At 40.4% G+C, this 21870-nt stretch overlaps 5 protein-coding genes and 1 long non-coding RNA gene across 8 annotated transcripts; 2 read left to right on the plus strand and 4 right to left on the minus strand.

Moving 5' to 3' along the window:
• Positions 1–330: 330 nt before the first annotated feature.
• On the minus strand, positions 331–1430 carry LOC116918013. The gene is made up of 3 exons (XM_032923655.2): positions 1279–1430; positions 1041–1166; positions 331–950 (listed from the first exon to the last, which is right to left on the minus strand). The coding sequence occupies exons 2-3, from the start codon at positions 1125–1127 to the stop codon at positions 558–560; spliced, it is 480 nt and encodes a 159-aa protein (XP_032779546.2). The 5' UTR covers positions 1128–1166; positions 1279–1430; the 3' UTR covers positions 331–557.
• Positions 1431–1650: 220 nt separating this feature from the next.
• Positions 1651–6435, plus strand: LOC116918000 (T-complex protein 1 subunit alpha). Its single transcript, XM_032923634.2, has 10 exons — positions 1651–1853; positions 1949–2034; positions 2097–2225; positions 2286–2383; positions 2460–2976; positions 3054–3165; positions 3236–3326; positions 5577–5769; positions 5835–5998; positions 6056–6435. Exons 1-10 carry the CDS (start codon positions 1787–1789, stop codon positions 6264–6266), a joined length of 1668 nt encoding a protein of 555 aa, XP_032779525.1. The 5' UTR covers positions 1651–1786; the 3' UTR covers positions 6267–6435.
• Positions 3209–5184, minus strand: LOC116918002. The gene is made up of 4 exons (XM_032923636.2): positions 4441–5184; positions 4170–4374; positions 3592–4081; positions 3209–3517 (listed from the first exon to the last, which is right to left on the minus strand). The coding sequence occupies exons 1-4, from the start codon at positions 5167–5169 to the stop codon at positions 3403–3405; spliced, it is 1539 nt and encodes a 512-aa protein (XP_032779527.2). The 5' UTR covers positions 5170–5184; the 3' UTR covers positions 3209–3402.
• Positions 6436–7492: 1057 nt separating the features above from the next.
• Positions 7493–10150, minus strand: LOC116917998. The gene is made up of 4 exons (XM_032923633.2): positions 9254–10150; positions 8981–9185; positions 8365–8854; positions 7493–8294 (listed from the first exon to the last, which is right to left on the minus strand). The coding sequence occupies exons 1-4, from the start codon at positions 10148–10150 to the stop codon at positions 8117–8119; spliced, it is 1770 nt and encodes a 589-aa protein (XP_032779524.2). The 3' UTR covers positions 7493–8116.
• Positions 9064–11055, plus strand: LOC116918015. The gene is made up of 4 exons (XR_004391364.2): positions 9064–9205; positions 9268–9406; positions 9481–10376; positions 10453–11055. It is a non-coding gene; the product is annotated as an uncharacterized LOC116918015 (long non-coding RNA).
• Positions 11056–11126: 71 nt separating this feature from the next.
• Positions 11127–13434, minus strand: LOC116918004 (saccharopine dehydrogenase-like oxidoreductase). 3 transcript variants are annotated; one of them, XM_032923639.2, is made up of 9 exons: positions 13209–13434; positions 12871–13037; positions 12704–12815; positions 12564–12639; positions 12323–12499; positions 12136–12266; positions 11819–12056; positions 11483–11745; positions 11127–11413 (listed from the first exon to the last, which is right to left on the minus strand). In XM_032923639.2, exons 2-9 carry the CDS (start codon positions 13034–13036, stop codon positions 11308–11310), a joined length of 1269 nt encoding a protein of 422 aa, XP_032779530.2. In that variant the 5' UTR covers position 13037; positions 13209–13434; the 3' UTR covers positions 11127–11307. The 3 variants fall into 3 exon arrangements, with proteins under 3 accessions (XP_032779530.2, XP_032779529.2, XP_032779528.2); XM_032923638.2 differs by having other exon boundaries at positions 12871–13071; XM_032923637.2 differs by having other exon boundaries at positions 12871–13071; positions 13147–13434.
• Positions 13435–21870: the final 8436 nt, after the last annotated feature.

Genomic DNA, 21870 nt, shown 5'->3' on the forward strand with positions numbered 1-21870 from the left:
CATCGACTGAGAATCGTGAGCTATTGTGTACAAGATGAGAATGGAAGTGGCGCATCACGTTGTTGCAACATCATTGTATCTCAATGGTTAAGCTCATTTTTGTGGGAAGAATGGGCGTCAGCAACACAAGTTTCGTTCTGTTATGTTTTTTTACGAAGGCTGAGAACTAAAGTCAGAAATACCTCATAGATTTCGGCAAGTATCTCCCTTTCGTTTTGCATCAACACTAATAATTTTGTGCACACTGCGTCATGTGCCAATGTTGCTGCATCGACGATCACGACCAGTTTGTGTTTCATTGATCTCCAGCATGAATTTTGGGCAAACCAGTTATGGGAAGGAATAACAAACGATGTATTGAGAAATGCCATTAAACCTAAAAATAGTAGCTAATTAAGCTGATATTCGGTAAACGGCCGAAATTTTCCTCAATGAGAAATAACAAGATTGCATTTTACAATGTGAACGAAGATTATCAAAATGTCCCTAATAACGGCTTTTTGTAAAAGACGTAAACTTAATAATATTAGGTTATTAACGGTAAGTGGCCAAAAAATTCAGTAAGAAGCATTGTCAACGATACCAGGCAGAGGAGGGGCTGGTGCCATCTTTTTTTGTCTAGTTCTTCTATTATATTTTTTTCCCGTCGTAGTTGTGTTAGTACTTTCAAGTAAAAGTTCTTGGTTCGTTTCGGTTGTTGGAAAGCGCTCGGAATCAATTTCTTCCTCCTCCTCGATAACGGTAGCATGGTTCTTAAAACGAACATTGCGACGTTTGGCCACAGCTTCTTCGGCAAGCTTCTTCGAGACTAGTACAGGTGATGGTATCGTTACAGCAGCAGGGTCGCAGACAGACGGATATGGAATCTCGATATCCGGTTGCTGCTGGTTATCTGGCCTGCCACATCGATCCGTTGTCTCACTCTCTGCAATACTGTTGTCCCCAATGCACTGATGAGTATACCACAAACATCCGTTGGTTATTATCGGTCCAAGTCGTCAGCATATAACAGAACTACATCTCTAGTTTGTATTACTTACCAATATATTTTTTCTAATACTTATAGTACCGCACAGGAGCCCTAGTATTCCTCGTTGTCTTCTAGGTCCTGCGTCGATGGCAGCCATGGTGGGACGGCAATGGTATCCGAGATCGAAGCCGACTCACTAGGTAAAAAAGGTGTAGGAATCAGATTACACATGACATTTAATGCCGAGATTCACAAGAAACCGAAAATGAAATTACGAAGATGAAGGCTACTGAGGCCTAAAGAATCACCTGAGTTTTAGTTACGTTAAAAAATACCATGCTGGTTTATTCATGACGTCTTGTGCTCGAACCGCGTGCTCTATGCAACCCTTGCTCGGCCTTACGGCCTACCACCCTACCCTTCCCCCTTCTAGCTAAAAATGTCCACAGGGTTTGATAGAAATTAAATGATTGATAGTATAAAACCGAGATAGGATTTAGTAAAAACAAGTAACTACAAATATTAAATTTTTTCTTTCCCTATAATATTCTATTAACAACGAATCGAAATTAATATGACGAGCAAAAGCCAATGCCACCAAATCGCCAATGCTGGAGCTGGAAATAACCACGTGATTGCGGAGGCGCATAGAAAATAGCATTAGGTCAACTTCTTTTGCTTTGCCAGTAGCCGTCACTAGTTCTAGACGTTCTGTCCGTCATCCCGTACTCGTGCAGCGTGCTCAACGTCACTCTGACCATAGAAAAGAGTTGATTGATTTAGTTATAATAAAAAGTACTCATAGCAAATTAGGAAATGTTTTCCTCAAGCCTTTCTCTTCCCGGAAGACGTACGACTGGCAGTTCTGTTCGTACTCAAAATGGTAAGTTTTTGTACTTTACAATTTTGATTTATGAAAACGAACATCGCCTGTACCGGCTAGCATGGACTTTCTTAATACATTATTCATTTATTTAGTTTTGGCTGCTAGTTCTATCGCCAATATCGTCAAAAGTTCTCTTGGTCCTGTTGGTCTAGATAAAATGTTGGTTGATGATGTTGGGGTACTACAAATTATTTTCTTGAAAAATGCGACAACAGTTAAATTTCAAATATTTCATCACAGGATGTCACAATTACTAATGATGGAGCCACAATCCTCAATTTGCTTGAAGTTCAGCATCCTGCTGCTAAAGTATTGGTTGAGCTTGCTCAACTTCAAGACCAAGAAGTTGGAGACGGCACAACTTCAGTGGTTAGTTGCAAATATTCTTTCTTTTATTGAGCTTTTTCAATCTTATACCACAATTTTCAGGTTATTGTTGCTGCTGAATTGCTGAAAAATGCTGATGAATTAGTGAAACAAAAGATCCATCCTACCTCTGTCATCAGTGGTTACCGCCTTGCTTGCAAGTAATATCACAAAAAATTTTAAAATGAACTCTCTGTTGTGTGCTTTTATCTAATAACCATGTGTTTATGGATAAAGGGAAGCTGTAAAGTACATCCAGGATAATTTGACCTTGACCGTCGACGAACTAGGAAAGGACTGTTTGATCAATGCCGCCAAGACGTCTATGTCGAGCAAGATCATCAGCGCCGACGCGAACTTCTTCGCCGCCATGTGTGTCGATGCGGCCAATGCTGTTCGTGTGACAGACAATAAAGGCCAAGCTATCTATCCTATCAAGGCTATCAACGTTCTTAAGGCGCACGGCAAAAGTGCCCGAGAAAGCCTTCTCATCAATGGCTACGCTCTCAACTGCTCGGTCGCTTCTCAGGCGATGGTCAAGAAGATCACCAACGCTAAAATTGCGTGCCTCGATTTTTCTCTTCAAAAAACTAAAATGAAAATGGGGGTACAGGTACTCGTCACTGATCCTGAGAAGCTTGATGCTATCCGTCAACGAGAATCTGACATCACAAAAGAGAGAATCCAAAAAATTCTCAATGCTGGAGCCAATGTTATTTTGGCCACTGGAGGTATTGACGATTTGTGTCTCAAGGTAAAAAAAAAAAAAAAAACGTAGCTTAAATCGGAAGCCTGAAATTCAACTTACATTTCTGATTCCCGTTTATATAGTATTTCGTGGAGGCAGGTGCCATGGCGGTTCGTCGGTGCAAGAAATCAGACTTGAAGCGTATAGCCAAAGCTACCGGAGCCACTCTACTCTCGTCCATGGCTAATCTAGAAGGTATACATATTACTGTAAAAGAATTTTTCAGTTTGAACACAAGGGTATTTAATATTTTATTTTGTAATAGGCGAAGAAAGTTTTGAAGCTTCTGCGGTGGGCGAGGCAGCCGAAGTTTCAACTGAGCGGATCTGCGACGACGAACTCATCGTCATCAAGGGGTAAGAAATTACATAAAAACCATCTTGTTTTAAGTTATATGTTAGAAACATTTTGAGCGTTGTTGTTAGTTCATGGCTAGAACCTGGCACGGCACTGGCCAGTGGCAGCGATGAAAAAAGCGTTGCCTTCGCAGTTTGTTCTTAGTCCAGTTCGAACAACTTGCAATAGCTGTCTTTCTCTTAGCGTAGGTCTGCAAAAAAGAATTAAATGATAGAATTTACTACTCCATAGATTTGCTTTAGGTATAAAATGTTACTGATTTACATTAAAGGGTTGGTGCATTTAAAATTTATTCCTCGTCTGGCTCCAGTGCGACAAGGATGTAAAAGACTTTCAATTGTCGTGCCAGGAAATTGAACTGCTCCTACTGTGTTTGCACCTTGTCTTCGTTGTTCTGTTTCGTTTTTCCCCGTTAGACTTTCGTAAACAAAAGATACTCTAAATTCGTCGTACTCCGGATGGAGCTGATTGTAGATGCTACCAAGAAAATCGTCTTGTGCAGGCCAAGAAAAATAGGGCGAGGAGGGGTCTAGAAAATCGACACACTGAACACGGTGCTTGAAGATATCGTAACCTAAGAACTGAGATGTAGTTGCGCAGGACCCACGTGACCCAAGAGCGTAGCATACTCCATCGTTGGCCGGCACAAGCTGCCGGGACAAGTTGTCATTGTCGATTGATTCACATTGGGTTGGAGCACAGCCAAGTCGACCCTGTTCGGCAATTGTTACTACGTATCTATTTTGGCAAGGTCCTTTATGCAGATCATAGTGGAAGAAAGTTGACTTATTATCATTTTCCGTTATGTATCTTGTACTTTCGTCTAACCATTGAATGAATACCTTGGGTGAACAGTGGAATGCAGTTGTCGTGAGGGTTAGGGAAAGGATATTGCCCGATGGGGCAGTCACAAATCGGATCTCCGTAAGCTGTGTAATAAAGTCGCCGGCCCCCGTTGCATTCTATTGGATCTTGGACATCGTGACAAAGTCCATCACGTACCACCAGTACTCTTCCCGGACCACAAAGTCTTGGAGTGCATCTTCCCTGAAGTGGACCGTTTCTTCCATTTAAAATTCAATTTTTTCATTCAAGCGATTGCTCTTGATTTACCTGCAATGTAATGGGATCAATCGTTACCCAGTGACGGATATTTTCACAAGGTCCTCGTGTCAAAACGGGGAAGCAGTTTCCGTTAGCTACTCGCACGGAGTTATCTCCACAGCCATCGCGCGGAAAATCTTCTCCGTTTACAGGCATCGGCAAATCATTTATAGGGGTTTGATTGTCAAGTGACCTGATGACGAAATCGCTTTCGTCTATTTGTTCTTCCTTGTCCTGTGTGGCAACGGCTACTGCGATTGCGATCGCTATAGCTCCAAGTGCTATTGCAACACGAGGGACATATGTTGCTGTTGGATAAGGATACGTGGTTTCCCTGTGCAGAGTTTTGATAGCCCCGAAGCCAAAAATCTTAGAAAATTCTGACGTTGTTTCGAGAGGCACCAAAGACGCTTCCACAATTGGGTGTGCAGTGTGGTACTGATGTTCGCTTTTTCTTGATAAAGGGGTTGTTTCACTTTCGTCGATACCCTTCTTAGCTTTCACGCGTGTCAATAGCTCGCGTATCCACGATCTTCTCACTTTAGTATCCAATGCATGACTTTGTTGATGACCAAAGTTAAGAATAGATACCGAGAACAGAAAAACTACTAGTCTCTTGTTGCACTGCATCTTATGTTGTGCTTTTGACCGAGCTGGCTGCCACTGTGAGACTAGATTGTAGTGTCTGTATGCATCGGGGGAAAAACAAAAGGTGTCCTGTACCTTCTGCTTAGCCATCTTCTAGAAAGGAGGTCCTCATGTGCGGAAGTCCCAGTTAGAAAGATACCGTATGGAGCTTACTTTTGTCGGATATAAGCCCGAGGCTCGTTTTCAAAACGCTATTCAACATGTAGAAATAACCTAAAGATTTTCAAAATGGATGGTGACCTTCTTTTCCGTGCCAGACTTAAGCAAATGACGGGTATTCTTTTTGCCGACTAGATGGGCAATTTTGTTTTGTCTGTTACCCTTACCTTTTGGAATGTGCAGAGTACCATATAAGCTGACCGCATTTTAATATTCGTGGAAGCCTGCCGCTTCACTAAGCTACCGTAGCATTATGACGTTTGAACAATTCTTGTTTATGACTCTCCAGAAATTTGTTTTTATTTACTTGCCTTGTCTTCCCTTTTGCTTCAATGTAGAACCAAAGCCCGCACAGCTGCTTCCATTATTCTGCGTGGTCCTAATGACTTTTACTGCGATGAGATGGAACGCTCGGTGCACGATGCCCTTTGTGTCGTCAAACGCGTTCTAGAATCCAAAACGCTAGTCGTCGGTGGCGGCGCTGTGGAGGTTGCACTCTCTATTTATTTGGAAAGCTTCGCTACTTCATTGGTAAGTTGACATCTTTTTAAAGCAAAACAAGTTAAATTATTGTTACAATACTTTATGAAATGCAGAGCTCACGGGAACAATTGGCGATTGCAGAGTTTGCTCATTCGTTGTTGGTTATTCCGAAGACGCTGGCAGTCAACGCTGCCAAGGATGCAACTGATCTTGTGGCTAAAATGCGTTCCTACCATCATTCGTCGCAATCAAAGCCTGAACATGTCAATTTGAAATGGTAAATAATTTACAAGCACTGTTAGTAATCATTGTTAAATCTTTCTCTTTTTTCAAGGATCGGGTTGGACTTGATGGAAGGTGCTGTTAGAGATAATCGACAGGCTGGTGTCTTCGAGCCCGCTGTTTCCAAGATCAAGTCTCTGAAATTCGCAACAGAGGCCGCCATTACCATTTTGCGCATCGATGATATGATTAAGCTCGACTCGGAAGACAAGAACACGCAGAGCTACCAGAACGCTTACGAATGCGGTCAACTAGACGGCTAAAGGATTGAACAAAACTGACGTCGTTTTAATCAGCTGTTCGTAGAGAACGCTGAATTCATGGAGTGAATTCCAAGCTTGAACAAGACATTAAATGGAACTTCTTTTTGGCTTCAGTCCGCGCTAACTTTTCCTACGTCGCCTTGCATAAAAAATACACCCTCAACCATTATGTGTTTTCTTCGCAGTTTATTTTTTCTTTCTGTATGTCATTGTACTTTTTCAAAGTAATCATTTGCATAGTTGAAATAGGAGTTTGTAAAATTAAGATGAAATCCTTTTATTCGGTGCTTATCCCAGATTTCCCCTTTCCCTTGGGGTACAATTCGTAATTGGAATTTGTGTCCGGAGCGTAACGTGTGTTGCGCTTGAAGCAGCAATGCAAGGTAAAACCAGTTATAGAACATACTAGATTTCTATATATATTTTTATTTTTAAATGTTTACTTCCTAGGACTAACTTTTTACTAGTTAAGTGATGTCGCAAAAAGGTATGAAAAAAAGATCTTCGTTACAAAAACTTGTATATTGGATAATTTATTGAATTTTCACCAGGTAGTTTAACATTTGAGAGGCTCCTGTTGTGAAGCTACCCGTAGGTACAAACTTACCCATCAGCACCGATGAGCTCATAACAAGGTAGGCACTTGTATTTTATTCCCTCTTCAATGGTAATCAAGTTAAATTGGTCTCTAGTCATGGGTCGGTAGCAATTTTTGGTCTTTCGCAATGGACGGTTCACTTGCTTTCAGTTCTCTGTGGCGTCTCGCAGATCTGCGTTAGATCAATACTTTTATAAATTGTGCTTTCGATGAAGGCATTCATTAATTCCTAAAATTAACAAATTGATGCCCTTGACCTGTCTTATACCAGGCTAGTTCCAATCTCGACATGGTTTTATAGTGGTTTGTTCGTCTGGGGAAAATGATGTATTCTATACGTAACCTGCTACGTTGACCCGTATCGTTTGCTTTGTCTAAATGTTAACAAGCTGGGTTAACGGGATAGTTGCAGTTCTCAAGGTGGAGGTCCACCTTGAAAATTGACGCACACCGCTAAGCGAGCATGTTTGTCTAACAGGTCCAGAGTACGCCAAAATGTAACATTTTTCTTGATAGAATCTAAACGCTGCATTTTTTTTTTTTTTTTACTAGTGGGCACCATATATATATCTTTTTATGGAACTTAGTGTAAGCAAATCATTGGATCACATGATGAAATTTACATTGATTGACGATTTTTTTTTTTTTGCATTTCCTTTTTAAAAAAAATAGGGGTACAAGTGTCTTGAAGGTTTGGGAAAGCATGTTGCCTAATAAGGCTATCGCATTCGGGTGTCAACGAGAGTAACAAGTAAGACAGAAATGAGGCAGATCAGTACTCCAATCAGTCTTAAATGTTCTAACACGTGAACTACGATGATATGTGTAAATCTTTCGTAACACAAGTCAGCTTGATTTAAACTGCTTTTAACTTGACACGTTTAGAAATGAGCTACTTGTAAAATGACCGGGTCCATTAACGTGACGAGATGCCCTGCTTGAAATACGACAACATTTTTCATTATCAGCAGGGAATTCCCCAACAGGTTTTTTGGTGATGTAAACTGGTTAAGTCTTCTGGTTTGGATTAGATCACATCGATTGTCTAGGTTTGTCAGACGGCGCCAATACAAGAACATGTGAAATTTGTAATTCATACATATTCATTCAGGCGTAGATAAGTATTTGTATTATCTGGTGACATTTCTGGTTTGAAGTTCCACTTGCCTCCAACTTCTGGAAAGATCCTATATCTGGTTGTTCAACTTCGACCCCAATACGCAAGAAAGTAAAAATGGAATTAATCCTATCTCTAACGTCTGAAAACACTGCGGCATTGTCCAGTATTTGAATTGAACTGAAACGAAGGTCCACAGCTGGCACCACGGTTGTCGCTCGCGCATTGGCCGGTAGCTTGTAAATTTCTATTCGCCGGACACCTAAATGCGGAACTAACTGCCTGTTGTACTGGCCTCGCGTTTGAATTTGACCTGAAAGAAGCGAATTGAAAAAAAAATTTACAGCCGGTATTTCCACTTTTAAATTGTGTCATTGTTTTACACTAGTGGGTTGGTGCATTTAAAATTTATTCCTTCTCGAGCTCCATTCCGACATGGCTGTAAGAGAGCATCAGGGGACGAGCTAGGAAACTGAAATGCTCCTGCGGTATTTCCACCCTGTCTTCGTTGGCCTTTGTCCTTTCTTTCCACTACATTTTGATAGATGAGTGAGATCTGATAGTCATCGTATTCCGGTACAAACTGGTTGTAGACACTATCTATTAAATCTTCTTCTTCTGGCGAAGAGAAATAAGGCGAAGAAGGGTCTAGAATATTGACGCACTGCAACTGTCGCTTAAACACATCGTATCCCAGCAGCTGAGAAGTATTTGTACAGGGCCCACGTGAGCCGAGAGGGTAACAAACTCCATTCCCAGTGGACACCAACTGCAAAGAGTTATCTTGACCATCTATTGATTGGCATTCCTTTGGCATACAGCCCAATCGACCCTCCGGAGTAACGGCCACTACATTCCCATCGGGACAGGGACCTTGTTTGAAAGTTTGAAAAAACAAAACCTAGCATGAAAACGTATGTTTCACCTGATTGTGATACATCGATGCTTGCTGCAAAGCTTTTAGAGATTACAAGGAAAGTAGCAGGATTTTGTGACTACCTTTCGAGAACAGTGAAATGCAATCGTCTTGAACGTTCGGAAAAGGATATTGCCCGATGGGGCAGTCACATAGTGGGTCCCCGTAAGCTGTATAATAAAGACGTCGGCCACCGTTACATTCAAATGGATCGTTGATATCGTGACAAAGTCCATTTTGGCCAACGAATACTCTTTGACGACCACAAAGACGTGGACTGCAACGTGCCTGAAATGAACCGTTTTAAAGTATTGACGTTTCTATACGTTATGCCTTATGTATTTTTAATGTAATACCTGGATTGTCACAGGATCTAAAGTAACCCATTGGTGAGGATCGGCGCAAGGACCTCTCCTCAAAACAGGATAGCAGTTTCCGTCACTGAATCTCACTGAATTGTCTCCGCAACCATCATCTGGGAAATCGTTCCCATTTACAGGAAATTCAAGGTTGTTTGCAGGTGTTTGCTGGCCGACAATCACGCCGATATCTAAAAATTGTGGTTCGAATTGTTCCGTTTCAGACTGATCCACTTCGGATAACTGGAGGCCTACTGGAACTGCAACAGCGACAGCGACAGCCACTGCTGCGGCAGCTGCTACAACAGCTCCCACAGCTCCAACAGCTCCGACCGTTGCGAGACATCCAGCATTTAATGTGGCACAGCCATCGCTGCGAACGCTTAAACTTGTGGACAAAGATGCACCTTGGTGGCGTCCTCCGTTACATCCACATTCAACGGTGAAAATTGTGCTGTGTGTACATGTTCGTCCACATCGTACCTCGAGGGACGTGCAAGTGGTCGAACAAGTTGGTGACGGTTTGCATGTGCAGGTAAAGCTACTTGCTTGTCTGTTTTCTTGCGCAATTTTTCCGAAACGTAAAAAATAGGGTATCCGGAGAGCTTTGGTGGGAACGATCGAACCTTCTATGGTAGGACTTGTTAACACTAAATTGTTTGTTTTCTTTTGTTTTGTCACTGCGTCTAAAGCCGTCAGTTCATTGTCCCCAGCAGTATGTTTTTTTGAATTTGTTCCGTCTAACACTTGTAGCCACGATTTGTATCTAGTCTTGAAGAAAGATTGAAACCCGTCGGCTAACTGATGGTTTGCGCCATTCGTCTGATGTTCACTTCCAGATAGATGTGGGATTAAAAACACCAAAGAAAACAGCAGTCCTTCACTTCGAACCATCTCGTACCGCTTCACAATGTTGAAAGGAAACTCGTCAGTCTGTCAGGCCGTTGCCATCAATGCGCCCAGTGGGTGTGGAGCAAACACTATCCGAGGCTCGATGGCTCCCTCGTTCAAATGTTTGCTTACCTATAGTTTCGAGAAGAATGGAACTGATTGGTTCAATGTCGCGCCCTTTCACCATGGTGTTCCGAACTAATTGACTTGTTCACAGCGTTGCTGACAGGTATATGACGGTCGACTTATCTCATCCAAACATTTCCTGGATTCTACTGAAAAATTGGTTTCTTTTTTTTTTTCAGCTAGAGTGCAGATGACTTGTCATTTTCCCACACTAAATCTACCAATATTTACCGAAAATGAGAAAGATGGAATTTCATTTGAGTAAGTTGTGTAAGATCTAAGTGTAAGCTGAAATTTTACACATTGGGGCATTGTTCGGCGTTGGAACTATTGTAAAGCCTTCAAGTATGTTTATTTATTGTCTATTGTGGTCTTTTACCTTTGCTACATCTCATCCCGCTTTTATGTTAATAGGATTTACGTGTCGAAGTTGGCCATTGTTATTCTGTTGACCCATAAAGCCTCTTGAGTAAATGAATCGCCCAATGTTATACGTTCCGCGATCGTGCCCTTTAGCTAGTTTCCCCTTTTTGGTAGTAGCGTTACAACAATGGTGACCAAAAAGGGCTTTTGAAAGTTATCAGTTTCCAATGTTTAATGCCAAATAATCACTTTTCACATAGCTTCTTAGGCGGAAAGCCATGCCAGTGGAAGGCAGCACTTGCGAGTATTAACCTTTGCAAACCAACAATGTTGTATGCTTTTTTGTCTTTTCTTGGAAACACCGAATCCGAATTAAAATTCTTCACTTCATTACCTTACATGGGATGTGAAACAGGGTTTGTAAATCCGTGTTCTTGTAAGTCCTACAACACCTATTGTAACGTCAACACAATTTAGGGGAAACAATGCGTACTCATAAATATAGTTTATAATATGTTGATTCAAGTAAGATGTTCGAACAACACGTCGTTACAACAACCCAAGCAAGCCAAACTACATCGAATGAACACTCAACAATGGCACAAGCTGGTACTTTTCCAAACCAAGAGAAACTATTTCGCCAACACACAAGGTATCTTCTCTTCTCTCGTCTAGCGAGTGGTCTTCAAACCGGTTTCGAAAGTTATTCCCCTTTTTATCAAACGCTCTATCAATGAAGTCTTGGCGAATGCTGCCCCCGGTGGGAATACCCCGCCTCTAGAAGGATGAAAAAAAAAAAATCAATTAGAAACTGAAATATAACAAGGATGAAAGTAATTGAGTTACTTGGCAGGCAGTTTATCCGTTTCGCAGAGAAGTACGAGGGCTGCTTGAACCATGAAGATTGGTGTGGCAACGTAACCTGGCTCCGGCCCAGACACTCGAACTACCAACTCTTTTTCTGGATCTTTACTGTACGTATCAGATGGCTCTGCCAGTTTCTCATCCCAACCTTTGCCGGCTAATGTTAGAACGAAAGATGTTTCATCCAACTCCTCTTTGGTTGGGCCATCGTGATCAAAAGTGCCAAACGAGAATACCTTTGGATACTATAAATAAAATGTATCGTTTTATTAAATATATGTGCTTAACGAGATAACCCTAAACAAGATGTCCATTTACCTTTTCCAGTAAACTACGACCAAATTTGAAACTCGCAAGAAGACCAAAGGTGACACCCATTAAAACCATGAGTATAGCACCTGTTAATGATGAACATTGAACGTACGCTGACATCTGTACTGGGCGTTTACTTTCCTTGGCGTAGAAATATCGCTGGGAACGCATTACGACAGAACGGTCAGAACCCGGGAACGGTAGACACCACGATCCGACTAACGGGTTATGATGAAGTATTCCCCTGTATTTTTTTATTACCAAAACAAACGTAATCCTGTAATTTAGTTCCCATCGAACATTTCATTAATAATAAAACATACCTTGACTTGAGCTTAGGTTTAAGCTCGGGCAGTCTCTCAGGGAAAAGCTTCTTCCGTAAAGGCTTCAATTCATTTGCGTAGGCAAACCCGTAGATGGCGCTTTGCCAAGTGGGAAAGTGCCCGTGAGCTCTCTAAAAGCATTTAGAAACGAGTCATCTCTCTGGGAAAAAGTAAGAAGGGTACATACCTTTTTTGACCTTATATTCAGAAATGTCTCTATAGAGTTAACTTGGCCACCAAATTTATCTTCTAGTAAACAGGTACCCATATCTGCAGGAATACTGTCAAATCCACAAGCTCCAACTATGTAACATTGGTTTTCATAGGCAGCAGTATTGTATTCCAGTTGCATCCTCTCAAGAAACTGCATTAAAAGAAATCACAATAGGAATTGAAACCAAAAGCACAAATAAAACTAACAAGTGTACCTGAGGTTCCCCACTGATGTCAACATAACTAGTTGCATGTTCTACACAGGCTTTCACTACAGCTTCTCCATAAAATCTGAGTACAAGGTAGACATGAATAACAAATACATAGAAAACAATTTTGACATCATTCAACAAACCGGTACGGTCCAACACAATTCAGAACTATTTTCCCTTTCTTGGCCATCTCACAAAGAGAATTTGAATCACTAACTTCTGCCTTGATAATACCAACATCCTTTAGAGAGTTGCCTGAGTAATGTAAGTTATCATCTATTTGAATGTCAATATAAAAAGTATAAGATACCTGTTGTTTTTTCAACATTTTGTAGAAGTGTAGTCAATTTTTCGGCATTACGACCGGCGATGGCCCAAGTGATTTTTTCTTCTTCGGCTATCCGAGCTACTTCTTCAACAACATACTGCCCCGTGAATCCAGTGGCGCCAAAAATTACAAGACTGTAATCTCTCATACTGTCAATCAGGAGTCAGGACGAAAGTGAATCGGCTAATGTTAGAAGTTAATTAATAAGAAAATAACTGTTGGCCTATAAAGATATCAATATCCTAGCAAGGAAAGTACATTGCCCCGTTTGAACATATAAGGAAAAAAAACAGCTTGTTAAATCAATTCGATCATAATACCTCTAGGCTCTATGAAATATGAAACACTAACTGCAAATTTCTGTTGATAAGGGGTAAACACGAGATAGGCTACTGGGATGGTAAAAAGTAAAATCATCCACGGGGCTCTAGTGTCAAGAAGTGCTATTGCCCCGTGGATGCCAGGTGGCGTTGGTGTGGTGATTATGCTGAACCAGGTAATTTGAAAGGTAAAATCCAGACTTGCCATGCGATCATTTTTTTTGAGTTCGATCAAACTCAACTGTCAATGAGTTTGAGTTCGATCAAACTTATCGTCGCGATTAATTTCTTGCGCCATCTATCGGTCAATAAAATAAACACAATGTAAAATTTATACAGATATTTGTTCTTTGAGCTTTCATTTAAGACTTAAACCGTTTTCTTTTGTTAATTTCCTTATTTTTACTTATATCGAGCAAGCCAAAAGAATTAATTCGACACACAAATGTCAATCAAAATCTTCACTATCAGACAGCCCTGACATAGTTATTGTTACACAGCTTCACTTTACAATACTCTAATTGGAAAATATAAATACAATAATGTAATTTATGAAACTAATCTGACAGTACTTTTCAAAAAACGTTGACAGTTTCACTAGTGCACGACTTCAATAGTAACATTCTTGGCACTTAATTATATTTACTATTACTAGATGGCGTGCAAAAAGAAATATTGATTGCAAAATTGAGTTTGAGTTCGATCAAAAATTTTGAGTTTGATCGCGATCAAACTCATCCTTAAATGAGTTGAGCGATCGATCAATTTTTGAGTTTGAGTTTGATCTCGATCAAAAATTGAGTTCGATCACGGCAACTCTGGTAAAATCGCTGGATTAACGAAAAAACCAATAACTTAACCGAAATCAGCGTTTAACTTTTATTATACCGTCTGATTTTTGGAGAATTTCAAGAGATGTCATTTTTTGACTTCCCACTTTTTCATTTTTGGCCAAATTTCAAATTTGGCTTAAAATACATGATTTAGATTCAGAATTGAATGAAAATCACGGAAATCAGGTTTATTTTTCTATTGGTCTTATAGTTTTTCATTTACATGTTAAAAACCATAAATGAAGTTGGTGCGCTAACAGAACTGTTTTCGTTAATTTTTTAAACGGCTAGTCTAAAGAGAAAACCAGTGACTAAATCGAAATCAGCGTTCAATTTCGATTATGCCGTCTGATTTTTGGAGAATTTCAAGAGATGTCATTTTTGGCCGATTTTGACAAAAGTGGAAAGGCTATACCCTTCCTACTTTTTCATTTTTGATCAAATTTCAAATTTGGCTTAAAATACATGATTTAGATTCAGAATTGAATGAAAATCACGGAAATCAGGTTTATTTTTCTATTGGTCTTATAGTTTTTCATTTACATGTTAAAAACCATAAATGAAGTTGGTGCGCTAACAGAACTGTTTTCGTTAATTTTTTAAACGGCTAGTCTAAAGAGAAAACCAGTGACTAAATCGAAATCAGCGTTCAATTTCGATTATGCCGTCTGATTTTTGGAGAATTTCAAGAGATGTCATTTTTGGCCGATTTTGACAAAAGTGGAAAGGCTATACCCTTCCTACTTTTTCATTTTTGACCAAATTTCAAATTTGGCTTAAAATACATGATTTAGATTCAGAATTGAATGAAAATCACGGAAATCAGGTTTATTTTTCTATTGGTCTTATAGTTTTTCAGTTACATGTTAAAAACCATAAATGAAGTTGGTGCGCTAACAGAACTGTTTTCGTTAATTTTTTAAACGGCTAGTCTAAAGAGAAAACCAATGACTAAATCGCAATAAGCGTTCAATTTCGATTATGCCGTCTGATTTTTGAAGAATTTCAAGAGATGTCATTTTTGGCCGATTTTGACAAAAGTGGAAAGGCTTTCCTTTTTTTCATTCAGGCTTCCCTTCCTACTTTTTCATTTTTGACCAAAAAACAAATTTGGCTTAAAATACATGATTTAGATTCAGAATTGAATGAAAATCACGGAAATCAGGTTTATTTTTCTATTGGTCTTATAGTTTTTCATTTATATGTTAAAAACCATAAATGAAGTTGGTGCGCTAACAGAACTGTTTTCGTTAATTTTTTAAACGGCTAGTCTAAAGAGAAAACCAGTGACTAAATCGAAATCAGCGTTCAATTTCGATTATGCCGTCTGATTTTGGAGAATTTCAAGAGATGTCATTTTTGGCCGATTTTGACAAAAGTGGAAAGGCTATACCCTTCCCACTTTTTCATTTTTGGCCAAATTTCAAATTTGGCTTAAAATACATGCTAAAGATTCAGAATTGAATTAAAATCACGGAAATCAGGTTTATTTTTCTATTGGTCTTATAGTTTTTCATTTACATGTTAAAAACCATAAATGAAGTTGGTGCGCTAACAGAACTGTTTTCGTTAATTTTTTAAACGGCTAGTCTAAAGAGAAAACCAGTGACTAAATCGAAATCAGCGTTCAATTTCGATTATGCCGTCTGATTTTTGGAGAATTTCAAGAGATGTCATTTTTGGCCGATTTTGACAAAAGTGGAAAGGCTATACCCTTCCTACTTTTTCATTTTTGACCAAATTTCAAATTTGGCTTAAAATACATGATTTAGATTCAGAATTGAATGAAAATCACGGAAATCAGGTTTATTTTTCTATTGGTCTTATAGTTTTTCATTTACATGTTAAAAACCATAAATGAAGTTGGTGCGCTAACAGAACTGTTTTCGTTAATTTTTTAAACGGCTAGTCTAAAGAGAAAACCAATGACTAAATCGAAATCAGCGTTCAATTTCGATTATGCCGTCTGATTTTTGGAGAATTTCAAGAGATGTCATTTTTGGCCGATTTTGACAAAAGTGGAAAGGCTATACCCTTCCCACTTTTTCATTTTTGGCCAAATTTCAAATTTGGCTTAAAATACATGATTTAGATTCAGAATTGAATGAAAATCACGGAAATCAGGTTTATTTTTCTATTGGTCTTATAGTTTTTTATCTATACTCTATAAAAATATAAGGAAAAATGTGGGAGGAGTTTTGGGTCTCTTGGATGTGCTCATCCTGTGATTGGCTGTAAGTTGCCGCTGGCGTTGGAAGGAATTGGTGGGAGAGGACTTTGGAAGACTAGATGCGTAAAAGGTGGACGAAATCGTGGAAATTGACAATTTTTCAGTCCATGGGCATTTAGTAGGACGGGTGGACGAGACAGCATGTGAGCCGACGGACAGGGGCAATAAATAGGTTGACGGCCAACTAAAACGGACATTTTGTTGGGCAGTAAGTGGGTTGACGGGCAGATACTGTGAGGAGGATGATAAAAAGAGGCAACGATATGGTCGACGGGCCTCCTACAGTGGTTATTTTTGCTGATCGATTGTTGATCGACGGGCAAAGAGGGGGTTGACGGGCAGAGAGGGGGTCGACGGGCAAAGACTGTTAGGGATTAGATAGCCAGAGGCAATATATAAGTTGACGGGCAACTTCATTGGGCATTTTTGTGGGCAGCGAGTGGGACGACGGGCAGAGACTGAGTGATTCGACGGGCAAATACAGCGGAAATTTTGGCCGGCAGTGATTGGGTCGACGGGCAGAGACTGTGAGTGAGTCGACGGGCAGGTACAGGGATTGGGTTGACGGGCACAGACTATGAGGGGGCGGACGGGCAAGGCAACGATAGGGTCGACGGGCAACTACAGCGGGCGTTTTGGCGGACAAAGAGTGCGTTGGCGGCCAGAGAGGGTGTTGACGGACAGAGGCTGTGAGTGATGTGATGGGCAAAGGCAGCAAGTGGATCGACGGGCAGAAGCAAAGAGTGGGTCGACGGGCACCTACAGCGGTCGTTTTGGCAAGCAAAATAGGTTGACGTGCAGACTATGAGGAGGAGGACGGGCAACTAGGCGGACACCTTTGCGGGTAGAGACAGTGAATGGGTTGGCGGGCAAAAAATAAGAACACAGAAAGCTTAAAGAGTAGACGGGCAAAAATTAACCGTTAACAGTTTGGCAAAATTAAATGGCGAAAAAAGCGTTAAAAATACGCTAGCGCCACCTATCTCCCGGCCCTGGACGGGCCCAAAGTTACTAGTTTACATGTTAAAAACCATAAATGAAGTTGGTGCGCTAACAGAAATGTTTTCGTTAATTTTTTAAACGGTTAGTCTAAAGAGAAAACCAATGACTAAATCGAAATCAGCGTTCAATTTCGATTATGCCGTCTGATTTTTGGAGAATTTCAAGAGATGTCATTTTTGGCCGATTTTGACAAAAGTGGAAAGGCTATACCCTTCCCACTTTTTCATTTTTGGCCAAATTTCAAATTTGGCTTAAAATACATGATTTAGATTCAGAATTGAATGAAAATCACGGAAATCAGGTTTATTTTTCTATTGGTCTTATAGTTTTTCATTTACATGTTAAAAACCATAAATGAAGTTGGTGCGCTAACAGAACTGTTTTCGTTAATTTTTTTAACGGCTAGTCTAAAGAGAAAACCAATGACTAAATCGAAATCAGCGTTCAATTTCGATTATGCCGTCTGATTTTTGGAGAATTTCAAGAGATGTCATTTTTGGCCGATTTTGACAAAAGTGGAAAGGCTAAACCCTTCCCACTTTTTCATTTTTGGCCAAATTTCAAATTTGGCTTAAAATACATGATTTAGATTCAGAATTGAATGAAAATCACGGAAATCAGGTTTATTTTTCTATTGGTCTTATAGTTTTTCATTTACATGTTAAAAACCATAAATGAAGTTGGTGCGCTAACAGAACTGTTTTCGTTAATTTTTTTAACGGCTAGTCTAAAGAGAAAACCAATGACTAAATCGAAATCAGCGTTCAATTTCGATTATGCCGTCTGATTTTTGGAGAATTTCAAGAGATGTCATTTTTGGCCGATTTTGACAAAAGTGGAAAGGCTAAACCCTTCCCACTTTTTCATTTTTGGCCAAATTTCAAATTTGGCTTAAAATACATGATTTAGATTCAGAATTGAATGAATATCACGGAAATCAGGTTTATTTTTCTATTGGTCTTATAGTTTTTCATTTACATGTTAAAAACCATAAATGAAGTTGGTGCGCTAACAGAAATGTTTTCGTTAATTTTTTAAACGGCTAGTCTAAAGAGAAAACCAATGACTAAATCGAAATCAGCGTTCAATTTCGATTATGCCGTCTGATTTTTGGAGAATTTCAAGAGATGTCATTTTTGGCCGATTTTGACAAAAGTGGAAAGGCTATACCCTTCCCACTTTTTCATTTTTGGCCAAATTTCAAATTTGGCTTAAAATACATGATTTAGATTCAGAATTGAATGAAAATCACGGAAATCAGGTTTATTTTTCTATTGGTCTTATAGTTTTTTATCTATACTCTATAAAAATATAAGGAAAAATGTGGGAGGAGTTTTGGGTCTCTTGGATGTGCTCATCCTGTGATTGGCTGTAAGTTGCCGCTGGCGTTGGAAGGAATTGGTGGGAGAGGACTTTGGAAGACTAGATGCGTAAAAGGTGGACGAAATCGTGGAAATTGACAATTTTTCAGTCCATGGGCATTTAGTAGGACGGGTGGACGAGACAGCATGTGAGCCGACGGACAGGGGCAATAAATAGGTTGACGGCCAACTAAAACGGACATTTTGTTGGGCAGTAAGTGGGTTGACGGGCAGATACTGTGAGGAGGATGATAAAAAGAGGCAACGATATGGTCGACGGGCCTCCTACAGTGGTTATTTTTGCTGATCGATTGTTGATCGACGGGCAAAGAGGGGGTTGACGGGCAGAGAGGGGGTCGACGGGCAAAGACTGTTAGGGATTAGATAGCCAGAGGCAATATATAAGTTGACGGGCAACTTCATTGGGCATTTTTGTGGGCAGCGAGTGGGACGACGGGCAGAGACTGAGTGATTCGACGGGCAAATACAGCGGAAATTTTGGCCGGCAGTGATTGGGTCGACGGGCAGAGACTGTGAGTGAGTCGACGGGCAGGTACAGGGATTGGGTTGACGGGCACAGACTATGAGGGGGCGGACGGGCAAGGCAACGATAGGGTCGACGGGCAACTACAGCGGGCGTTTTGGCGGACAAAGAGTGCGTTGGCGGCCAGAGAGGGTGTTGACGGACAGAGGCTGTGAGTGATGTGATGGGCAAAGGCAGCAAGTGGATCGACGGGCAGAAGCAAAGAGTGGGTCGACGGGCACCTACAGCGGTCGTTTTGGCAAGCAAAATAGGTTGACGTGCAGACTATGAGGAGGAGGACGGGCAACTAGGCGGACACCTTTGCGGGTAGAGACAGTGAATGGGTTGGCGGGCAAAAAATAAGAACACAGAAAGCTTAAAGAGTAGACGGGCAAAAATTAACCGTTAACAGTTTGGCAAAATTAAATGGCGAAAAAAGCGTTAAAAATACGCTAGCGCCACCTATCTCCCGGCCCTGGACGGGCCCAAAGTTACTAGTTTACATGTTAAAAACCATAAATGAAGTTGGTGCGCTAACAGAAATGTTTTCGTTAATTTTTTAAACGGTTAGTCTAAAGAGAAAACCAATGACTAAATCGAAATCAGCGTTCAATTTCGATTATGCCGTCTGATTTTTGGAGAATTTCAAGAGATGTCATTTTTGGCCGATTTTGACAAAAGTGGAAAGGCTATACCCTTCCCACTTTTTCATTTTTGGCCAAATTTCAAATTTGGCTTAAAATACATGATTTAGATTCAGAATTGAATGAAAATCACGGAAATCAGGTTTATTTTTCTATTGGTCTTATAGTTTTTCATTTACATGTTAAAAACCATAAATGAAGTTGGTGCGCTAACAGAACTGTTTTCGTTAATTTTTTTAACGGCTAGTCTAAAGAGAAAACCAATGACTAAATCGAAATCAGCGTTCAATTTCGATTATGCCGTCTGATTTTTGGAGAATTTCAAGAGATGTCATTTTTGGCCGATTTTGACAAAAGTGGAAAGGCTAAACCCTTCCCACTTTTTCATTTTTGGCCAAATTTCAAATTTGGCTTAAAATACATGATTTAGATTCAGAATTGAATGAAAATCACGGAAATCAGGTTTATTTTTCTATTGGTCTTATAGTTTTTCATTTACATGTTAAAAACCATAAATGAAGTTGGTGCGCTAACAGAACTGTTTTCGTTAATTTTTTTAACGGCTAGTCTAAAGAGAAAACCAATGACTAAATCGAAATCAGCGTTCAATTTCGATTATGCCGTCTGATTTTTGGAGAATTTCAAGAGATGTCATTTTTGGCCGATTTTGACAAAAGTGGAAAGGCTAAACCCTTCCCACTTTTTCATTTTTGGCCAAATTTCAAATTTGGCTTAAAATACATGATTTAGATTCAGAATTGAATGAATATCACGGAAATCAGGTTTATTTTTCTATTGGTCTTATAGTTTTTCATTTACATGTTAAAAACCATAAATGAAGTTGGTGCGCTAACAGAAATGTTTTCGTTAATTTTTTAAACGGCTAGTCTAAAGAGAAAACCAATGACTAAATCGAAATCAGCGTTCAATTTCGATTATGCCGTCTGATTTTTGGAGAATTTCAAGAGATGTCATTTTTGGCCGATTTTGACAAAAGTGGAAAGGCTATACCCTTCCCACTTTTTCATTTTTGGCCAAATTTCAAATTTGGCTTAAAATACATGATTTAGATTCAGAATTGAATGAAAATCACGGAAATCAGGTTTATTTTTCTATTGGTCTTATAGTTTTTTATCTATACTCTATAAAAATATAAGGAAAAATGTGGGAGGAGTTTTGGGTCTCTTGGATGTGCTCATCCTGTGATTGGCTGTAAGTTGCCGCTGGCGTTGGAAGGAATTGGTGGGAGAGGACTTTGGAAGACTAGATGCGTAAAAGGTGGACGAAATCGTGGAAATTGACAATTTTTCAGTCCATGGGCATTTAGTAGGACGGGTGGACGAGACAGCATGTGAGCCGACGGACAGGGGCAATAAATAGGTTGACGGCCAACTAAAACGGACATTTTGTTGGGCAGTAAGTGGGTTGACGGGCAGATACTGTGAGGAGGATGATAAAAAGAGGCAACGATATGGTCGACGGGCCTCCTACAGTGGTTATTTTTGCTGATCGATTGTTGATCGACGGGCAAAGAGGGGGTTGACGGGCAGAGAGGGGGTCGACGGGCAAAGACTGTTAGGGATTAGATAGCCAGAGGCAATATATAAGTTGACGGGCAACTTCATTGGGCATTTTTGTGGGCAGCGAGTGGGACGACGGGCAGAGACTGAGTGATTCGACGGGCAAATACAGCGGAAATTTTGGCCGGCAGTGATTGGGTCGACGGGCAGAGACTGTGAGTGAGTCGACGGGCAGGTACAGGGATTGGGTTGACGGGCACAGACTATGAGGGGGGCGGACGGGCAAGGCAACGATAGGGTCGACGGGCAACTACAGCGGGCGTTTTGGCGGACAAAGAGTGCGTTGGCGGCCAGAGAGGGTGTTGACGGACAGAGGCTGTGAGTGATGTGATGGGCAAAGGCAGCAAGTGGATCGACGGGCAGAAGCAAAGAGTGGGTCGACGGGCACCTACAGCGGTCGTTTTGGCAAGCAAAATAGGTTGACGTGCAGACTATGAGGAGGAGGACGGGCAACTAGGCGGACACCTTTGCGGGTAGAGACAGTGAATG

This window comes from Daphnia magna, linkage group LG2, assembly GCF_020631705.1.
Source record: "Daphnia magna isolate NIES linkage group LG2, ASM2063170v1.1, whole genome shotgun sequence".
Taxonomy (NCBI): Eukaryota; Metazoa; Arthropoda; class Branchiopoda; order Diplostraca; family Daphniidae; genus Daphnia; species Daphnia magna.